The sequence below is a fragment of the Chaetodon trifascialis genome, chromosome 21 (genome assembly GCF_039877785.1).
Source record: "Chaetodon trifascialis isolate fChaTrf1 chromosome 21, fChaTrf1.hap1, whole genome shotgun sequence".
NCBI lineage: Eukaryota > Metazoa > Chordata > Actinopteri > Chaetodontiformes > Chaetodontidae > Chaetodon > Chaetodon trifascialis.
This window is the reverse complement of record NC_092076.1, coordinates 7139656-7149305: the sequence shown is the minus strand read 5'-3', so window position 1 is coordinate 7149305 and position 9650 is coordinate 7139656. Positions and strand designations below refer to the sequence as shown.

General features: G+C 40.9%; 1 protein-coding gene across 1 annotated transcript in view; it reads right to left on the bottom strand.

Moving 5' to 3' along the window:
- The window catches only part of LOC139349577 (carbohydrate sulfotransferase 15-like), a 34504-nt gene continuing 24854 nt past the window's right edge, over positions 1 to 9650 (bottom strand). The window contains exons 4-8 of the mRNA XM_070990499.1: positions 8569 to 8712; positions 4629 to 4785; positions 3320 to 3476; positions 1817 to 1964; positions 1 to 546 (exon numbers count right to left, since the gene is read on the bottom strand). Of these exons, the coding sequence (XP_070846600.1) occupies positions 347 to 546; positions 1817 to 1964; positions 3320 to 3476; positions 4629 to 4785; positions 8569 to 8712 (806 nt within the window). The 3' untranslated portion in view covers positions 1 to 346. The remainder of the gene's footprint in view (positions 547 to 1816; positions 1965 to 3319; positions 3477 to 4628; positions 4786 to 8568; positions 8713 to 9650) is intronic.

Below are 9650 nucleotides of genomic sequence, written 5' to 3'. Positions count from 1 at the left end.
TATCTTTGAATTCACTATTTAATTTTGTACATCTGGTCACAAAAAAAATTAAAAAAAAATCAACACCTGCCAACATCTCTTTCTCTTTTGTATTCACTCACTGACACACACACACACACACACACACACACACACACACACACACACACACACACCACAAAATCACCACACTCTTGTGCTATTTTCTATCTTTGATTCATCTCTGCTTTTATAACTTAAAAAATAATTTAAATAAAAAAAAAACATTGATTTTCATGGGCACTTGAGAGAGATGAAACTCAAACGTGGGGCTGGCTGATACATCAGTGGTTTTTTTTTTAACTGAAGTACAGGGGAAGTGTATTGTTCAGAGTTTAGAGTTGTTCTCCCAAAGGAAGGAGTCATTGCGCAGCACTTTGGCCAGTTTCTCGTTGAATGGCATGTAGAAATCCCGAAGGATCTCTTTAGTGATGGGCAGCATGGGTCCAAGGTTTTTGTCAGCCGGCCTCCTAGTGTTTGATGCTGGACTTCTCGTGATCTCTGACTCTATTTCTTTTGTCAGAGGCCCTGTAAAACACACACAAACATGTCTTTTACACCCCTTCCTTCTGGGTCACTTCAGATTTTGCTGCAACAGTAAACAAATGGAAGAAAATATTGTAACAGGCTCTGAAATGTCATCAGTGTGTATCAGCAGTGCTCTCAGCAGAAGATTTGACGCTCTGGGAGGTAATCACACCTTGATGGCAGCTTTTTGAAGAGCTAACTCTGAGCTTTGGGACAATTTAACTGTGGGATAAACCAGTAAGACCAGTAAGGGGGCTTCAAGAATACAGGGCAAACTGTACTTGACTGTTGCACATAAACACTGACCTGTTACAAACAGCGGTCTACTTTATATTCCAAGGAAAGGCTCGGAGCTTTGATAATGAAAGTATGGAAGGTTGTAAGGAAGTGCAGAGCTGTATCTCAGGGAAATTTAATTTTCTTTTATAGGCAGGCTGCACATGACTTGAGCACTTCAAAATTAACAGAATTTTCTAACACAGTTCGTGCACCCTCATTATCTCCCATGAGTACTTATACCTCAATATACAGACATTCATGACTGAAACGTCAAAGCATTCAACAGTCACTGGGCCTCAGGGTGGGCTGTGATTGGCTTCTAACATTGCTGCAGTGCCACAGAAATCTAAAAAACAATGGTACATGGTCCTATTTTCCAGTTGTAGGTAGGAACACAATATAAATGTACTGTTTTTTTGTTTGTTTTGTTTTTTTTGGTATGTTTTGTTTTTCCCTTTTCAAATGGGCGTCAGTGATGGTTGAGGTACTGTCTGTCGCCTGGTTGCTACCTTTTTAGAAAGTCCCAACCTCACCTGCATGCTGTTATTGGCTGGGACTACACACCAACTGCCCAAAGGTTGCAGCCAGAAATGTCCCAACCACAGCAAAATAACAAGAAAATACAGGCAGCAGGGTCTCTGTAGATAAATACACTGACTGAGAGGGATTAATTTGTATGAGGCTATACATTGTTTTTAATCCTCTGTAGTATACCTTTAATAGCAAGTGGGGCTTTTCATACATTTGCATTCTGTATAGGCGTGTGCAAATTACAGCCATGTTATTGTCATGCCACTAAAGCAGGTATTGAATTTGTTTAATTGCCACCCGTTTTGGATTGGTCCATCCTTTCTGCTAATTATCACAGCCAGTGACATGCATTTAATGTTACACATCCCTAATTGTCTTTAGTGATCTCTTTTTTTATTGTATTGATTGAGTGGGAATGATTACTGGCAAGGTCATATGTTAGCATGTGTTGCTTACTCACCCAGGTTAAGGAAATCAAAGACTTTATGCATCGTGTATTTCCTGTTAGAGGCATGGTCTTCCAGCCTCAGGACCAGAATCTGTTCCCTGCTGAACACGGTCAGCCAGTCCAATAAGTACACAATGTACACGCCAACTTGCAATCTGACCTGAGGACACAAAACAGAAGAATCAATACAAGATAACTGCTGTATTCAAGAAACATCCTCCCCAGCAGAAGGACATGGTACAGTATGCATGGTTCAACATCTTTAAGGTAATGAACAGGGGGAGGAAGGGGGAGGTGGAGGGAGCGAATTCCACCAGCTCTGTCTTTCATCTTCCACATGCATTCAGCTGGGTAATGCTGGGCATCATGTGGGCATCTGCTGGTATCATGTGGTGTGAGTTGTTGAGGGATCTGAGAAAGATAGAGCTTCCTCTAGAACCAGAAACCTGCTTCACCACCTGCTTTTATATCACTGTAAACTGAATATCTTTAGATTTTGGACTGTCGGTTGGAGTTGATATGGGCATTTTTCACTGTTTCTGACATTTTGTAAATTGAACAATTACAAAATGTATTAACAATCCCAAAAAATAAATTGGACAATGATATTTTGTGAGATTTTACCAGAGCATTTTGAGGTCGCCTAATTGTTGTTTAAATGGATTTTTAAATTCCCAAGTGACCGTTTATCGTAGAGCAGTAGGCGTAAACAAACACCTTGTTACTGGGAAAGGAATTATCTTTGGCAAAACAGAAAGGCCATTCAGAATAAATGATTACAAGCCAAGCCAGCAACTCTTCCTTTTGTTAAATCAATTTGGAACAACAGTGAAGGCCAATGGTGTTCTCATGCTCGAATTTATTCTTCTTTTCTCCCTAAACTCACTAATCTTTGCTCTAAAACTTTTATTGAGGGGCCACAGGCATGAGGGGCCGCTGTAAGGACGGCTGTAACGCTTTTCACATGGTCTAATAACTCTGAGGAGATATTAGTGGATGGACAATTAGGCCAGCGGCAGAGAGTGAACATGCTCCCGGAGGGCCATAAAGCTTGATAGTGGCAGTTGGAGAGAAGGACCTCTAAATATAAGGCAGCCTGGAGGGGGAGCCAAAAGAGGACGGGCCAGTCTTCTCCACCCCCCATCAGCTAGTTTGCCCCAGGGCACTGTGGGAAAAGCTGGAGTGGGGCCCAACACTGGGGCCCTGCACTGGCTGACACTAAGGCATGGTCTGTTTTGTGAGTAAGAGGGAACTTCATACCACTGGTAAACTAGGTTTTCTAGCACAAAGAGAGGCTCTAGATGCTGCCCGCTCGGCGGTTCAACAGTGTTGCCAATCCCTTTCATAAAGTCTATCCTGCAAGCTTTAGCATGTGCTAATGAAGTGTGGGTTTCACTCCATCTGTCTTTTTCACTCCTTTCCTGTTTCTTTCTTCCCACCAGCTAATATGCTGGTCGCTGAAGTCCAGTGTTGTGCAGGGCTGTGAGACAAAAGTGGGAGGGAGGGTACACTCACTGGCATGGCATTGTTGACAGTAGTGTTGTATACACAGGACCGCATTGTGTACTCCGTAAGGCACCCCTCGAATAACTGCAGCGACTCTGACACCTTCTCATGGAAATCCTCTGCAGACTTATTGGCAATACCAAAGTAAAGGTAATCGGAGTAGAGCCTGCAAGACAACAGAGGTGATCAGTGATCAAATGTGAACATGAGATAGACTGAAACTTCACTTTTGTAAAAGAGCACCTAAAATTCATTGTTTTTCATGTGTTTACTGATACTCAGATTTTTAAAAGAAGCAAATGGTTTAAGCTATATTTTGTCTTCATCAAAAAGATATGTTTCCTACAGCAACACAAGCACTGATCACTATAGTTTGTAGTAAATAAGGCGTGACTACATTGTTGACAGATCAGAAAATGCTTCCTGTAGTCCAAACTGAAGACAGAAATTGGGAGAAGAGCAGCTCCAGCGATCTAGAGCAATGTTCTTGCATGGATGATTCGATTGTAAGCGGACCCGATACCAGACAACGGGCCTACGACACTGAAATACCAACACCATTTCAGATTGTCATACACTTCTCAGAAGGACAAAAAAAATATTGTAATCCAGTTTGTGAACAGAAAAACTGAGGCAGGCCAGAAAACTGGGGGGGACTGCAGTGTACCTGAATGAACATCTAAGTATCTTTGTTCATCTTTGTTTGCATACAGTAACTGGATAGCTATTGCAGCAATATGTTACCATATGGTACGGTGTTCACAGATTGGAGTTTATGAACAGTATTGTGTATTGTAACAGTATCATCCATGGGATCAGTTCCCATAGAACTGTTTTAACAGCTCATGACACATTTGAACAGATTGCTTTACTACAGTGAAGAATAGTTAAATAAGACTGAGAATATGGACTGAGTAATATCAATAATACATTTCAGTGGTACTTCAATACGCAAAAGCAATTATAGAGAACCTGTTCAGACATTCTCTGAAGTAAAAATCAACGTTAACAGCATAAAGTAATCCCAGTTTAAACAGAATACCTCGCAGGCATTCAGCAGTAAGCTCTACACGGCTCTGATAAAGGTGTAATAATGAAACTTCATGTGACAGCCAGACTGAGTAAAAGCCAACACATCTTCTGTGACAACAGGTCCTTTGTTTCCTGTAAACAAGCAAAGTATCTGTCTGTATCTGCTCTGTAAACAGTTATGATAGAGGCACAAAGGTGGCAGTGTGCATGTCAGAGCTGTATCTGCATCGCTGGCATTTTAGTGAACATATGCAGTAGGTGGCGTTGAAACGGAGATTACACCCACCTTTCCACTGGGTCCCTGAGCATGACGATGAAACGGGCATCAGGCTGCAGGGCGTGGACAAAGTCCTGGATAAGGAAGGGAGGCTCTCCCTCTGTGGTGTTGTCGTAGAAATACACCCAGGCGTTGTTATCCCACATGGTGGATGCACTGGCTTCGCCTGCAAAACACACCCACAGTGGTTCAACTAAAAAATGCACACAGACCGTCATACATGTATAATTATGCAATCACACAGACAAAACAAACCCACGTGCATACATTTTTACGGTTTTTCTCAATCTTTTGCGTTGCATTTGGTATGTATATAGTTGAATGAGAGGCTGAATGTGAGGTGTGTGCAAGGCTCTTTGTTGTTTTTCCAAGACAGCAGGCTGGCTTAAACTGCAACTAAAACAATTAATCAAGTAGCTGATTAGTCAATTGAAAATTTAATGGACAACTATTTATTGTTATAAATATAGTAAATTGAGTATCTTTGGGCTTTGGACTGTTTGTCAGACTAAACAAACAATTCAAAGACATCATCTTAGGCAATGGAAAGTGTTGTAATATGTTTTGAAATCTTCTATACTAAATCAATTAATTAAATAATCAATCAAGAAAACAAGCAACATTATGTTTCCTGCTTTAAAAAGATGTTGCATTCTAGTTGACAATAAACAAGACTAGTAATAGTGGGAGAAAACACATGACCTGATAATGCTTCAAACAATTAATGGTTAAACTGCTGAGTTTTATTTTTAAGATTCAACATTCACCTTGAGCTTTGTATTATCCTTTTATCTGATTTTCAGTATTACTTTAATAACAGATCTATTCTCCAATTTGTTTCCTCTGGAAAACATGATAAAGCATAAATATATGAAAGTTTGTTACAGCTTCTTCATATAATTGCCTCTAAATCGAGGCTGGAACAAACAGACACAGCATGCACCCAACACACATTCAACAAGTCAACAAAATGAAAGATTCTAAAGCAAGAGCACAAACACAGAAAGGCAAGAGTAATTACATCTCCAGCTGCGAGCAAAATTGTGGAATGACTGCAATCCACACAGTGACAGTACTGGTGTTCATAACAAGTCAGAGGACGTCGTTTCTCAAACAATTTGAGAGCAGGAACTTTATCAGGCTGTGCTGAGAAACGATATCCAGGATTCATTAGGCTGTCTGTGCCTTCATTATCCTCTTATCTGTGAAGTGAAGCTGTGATGTATTCGGAGGGAACACAACATGGGCCTTATCTGCCTCACTTCTTCAGAGAAAGGGATGACAGCCAGGACCTATTTTCTGTGATGACAACGGTGAGAGTGAAACAGGATCGCTGCTAATGCTGTTATGCCTAAAATGATACACACTGTGATCACATCTATTTAAGGGTCTCAGTGTCCATTAAAAGGGCTTATTTTGTTCCATGGGGAGAGGCCGTAATAGGGCAAACAAATGGCGGAGCCAGACCGGCGTGCCTCTGGTGTAGGCCCGCGGTTGAAGAGAGTCAGAAGCCCAAAATCCTGGCCACAGGCCTGCACCTTGCTGGGCTCTCCCAGGGCATGGTGTGAATACTGAGTGGGGCTTTGGCATACTCCCCCCCTCTTACAAGGATTATTTATTTAAAGAGGGAAACAAAACAGGGCAGCATGCTAAGCTGCACTCAATGCAGCAACTCAGTCCAGTGTGAAAAGACTATTGTTGAAAACTTAAATCAGTTTTTCTTTGCAGCTGAGCAGTTTTTTGAGATCGTGTTTGGATGACAGGAAAATACAGAGACAGATGGAAGCAGAGACACTGGGAGCAGAATATGCAGATAAAGGAAGGGAGGTTTCTAAGAGTTCTCCACCCGACTGCGGATGTTATTGCTGTCCTGACACAAAAAGAACAACGGTTCCTTTTTGCGGCACTTCAGTGAAGTGGCTAAGTGAAGCAGAAGGAAGTCCAGTATTATTAAGCTGTTAGAGACTCTCTTTAGGGCTGAGTCACTGGCTCTCTTAAAAATCACAGTCACTCGCTGGAGTGAGAGTGGCTGCCTCGGAGCAGCTCTGTGCTTCAGCCTCGCTACCTGCTGCGTTGATAGCAGCTTTGTAATATTGGAAGCGAGATTACAAGTGAAGTTCCAGGCAAGTGTCAGGTCACCCCAAGCCAAATGCTATTGGTTCCAGCCTGATGAGGGCACAGAGTAATGTCAGTCCACGTTTCTCACACAGATCACAGCACTGATACATGACCGGAGTAGCTAAAATGATACTACAGAAGGAAGAGGGCTAAAGCAGTCCTCTGACATGTGATACTGACAAAACAGGAAGGCAGAGATTACACTGAACAGGAAATGTTTGTGCAAATAAAACTGCTTGGAGATCTGATTAGCAAGATGGTAATCATGATTTGTGTGTTGTTCTCTTTGCTTCCCCCTTACGTGGCATTCTTTAGATTTAGATCTACCAGAATAGATTTGTGGCACTTCCTGCAATTGCGTGCCATTCAGTTTCATGATGTGCTTTTCTTTTGAAACGGTGTGTTTGATATTTCTGGGAAACGTGTATTCATAAGACTAGAGTTAATGTTAGAAATATAATTAAAAATGTCTCTGCTTATTCAAAAGCTCGTAGGGATGTCCCAATCAAGTTTTTTTTGGACTTGATCCAGACCCAAGTCCCTTTGCTTATTCAGTATTGGTTATTTGCTGATACAGAGTCCGATGCAATACTTATATTTTACCTAAATGTTGATTAAATAGTATCTGACACAATGGAATGAGCGCTTTAAGAAGCTGGAATCACAGAATTTGTATTTTTTTTTTCTTAAAAATTGCTCTAACCACTAAATCAATCATCAAAATAGTTGGTGTTTAGTTTGATAGTTGACAGCAGTTGCCAACAATGTTAATTGTTGCTAGACAGAATAGGTTGTTCGCCAGTGACTCTCAAGACAACATATATGATCGTCCTCCCAAAGTTATGTCATGGGAAAATAAATAAACATGCGGTTAACAGTCACAGTTTGGTTAGGTTTGGGCATCAAAACTACTTGATTCGGTTTCGGAAAAGATTATGGTTTGGGTTAAAGTATGTTATTACATAAGTTTGGTCACATACGTAAATTAAGTACATTACGTAATTTGAAAGAAGTCAGTGTTGTTTGACTGTGGTTTCACATGGGACTCCTGGATGAAAGTCCTGCGCTTGACTAATCCATCCACCTATTCACTACACAGAATTTTGACGCTCTTTTTTCCTACGTCACCTGACTTTCTACTTTGCTCCCATCAGAATTAGTAATATATATATTAATAATATATAAGGAGTGTCACTGCCAGTTAAGGGCTGCACACAGGAAAACAAAAAGCACTTCTCTGTGAATTTCCCTGGAAATAAGATATCAAATCCTGGTAGTCTGTCAAACCCAGACAACTTGCAACCACAACAAGCCACTACAAATTTCAGACTTTAAAGCAGACTTTAAAGGCTGTTAAAACTATGTCAATTAGTGCCCTTAATACAAATGAGATGGTGAGAATCAAATTAGATTGATTTTTTTTTTTTTTTTTTTTAAGACGGGGGATACCAGAGTCTATAAAGACACCACAAACAGTGACGCAACACTTTATGTCACCAGTTATTATCTTCACTGTGGCTCATTGTCATTAATAGGCAATCCAAATAAAGCATCCACAATTTTTTTACATTGTAGTCCTGTGGCTTTAACTGATGCATGCCTCACTTTTGCCTGTTTTTAACATCAGTGATTTATGATTTCATGCTTATCCTCAGCACTGGCCATTGTTACCAAATGGAAAGAAGCGTGCATAAATTTGATGAACAAGCAAATTAGTTGAAAAACTTCTCTTCACAAAGCACAAACTAATTTGCACGCAGTTGATGACAAATGATTTTTAGTAAGTTTACTGTATTTATCATCATTGTGTACTCAGTATTATTTTGCTTACCGATGATGATGTTAGGTTGGCTGGGGCTTCCACTGGCATTTGCTGTGAGGTTGCCCTGGATCTGGTAAGCCGCCTGATCGAACAAGTCCAGGTAGTCCTCCACAGGGTATCGATCATGAAAGCCTTCGCTCAGACGGATGATACCTGGTGGAGGGAGAACACAGGGATCGTAGATACAGTTTGTGCTTTAGTGCATGTTAACTTTTGTTTGAAAGATATCACATCTTATCTTTGATCAAGAGTTGAGACTCACATGTTTCTCTTCATGAAGCTAAAAAATATTGGGTTTACACATCATTTGGGAATCTGTAGTGTTGAGATGGGTGTGTACCCATCGAGCATGTTTTCATTCCAGCCAGCCCTCTCCTCTCCATGTGTTTCTGTGATCACACTAAAAGAGGTCATCCGGGCTTCTGTGTTGTCCTTACTGTAGGATGACCTAATAAAATCCAAGTTCTGATCCAATCCAAATTCAGCAGGGGATACTGTCCCTGCTTGGTTTCCAGTGTTTCCAGTTAAGGGCCAATGTCAAGTTAATGCTTAAATGCAGGACTAGCAAATGTGTTTTCCAGCAGAGCTGCTGTGGTTTGGAGTATAATTACAATTTACTAGGCAATTGTGGAGATTCAGTGTAGGACTTAGGAGTATCCATGCAGCATAAGGATAATGAGCTAGCTCAGGCGTCTGTTACTTTCAGTGATGCTTTGATGGTGTCGCAGTAAAATACCGTTCCCTAGTTAGCAGGCAAAACATGATTAGAAAACTCTGGTAAACTTTCCAAACACCCTGCCTGCATCATTATTAATCCAGGACAGTTACACCTGTATGCGGTGTGATGATGCTGGTGTGTCTCAGTGCAGGGCTTTTTATTTTTATTTTCTATCCCTTTGCTTTTTGATATCAATGAAGCCTCACGCAGTTTTCAAATGGTCTGTGTTTCTCGATGGGGTACTGTATATGGTAGACACGTCTGATTAAGATTCAGACTGCTCCTCTAAGAAAGTTGTGTGGCGTGGATCGCATCAAATCACCTTTTCGCTGCATCGGATGAGTGGAGCCTTGAGGGGAATGAAATAAATAAA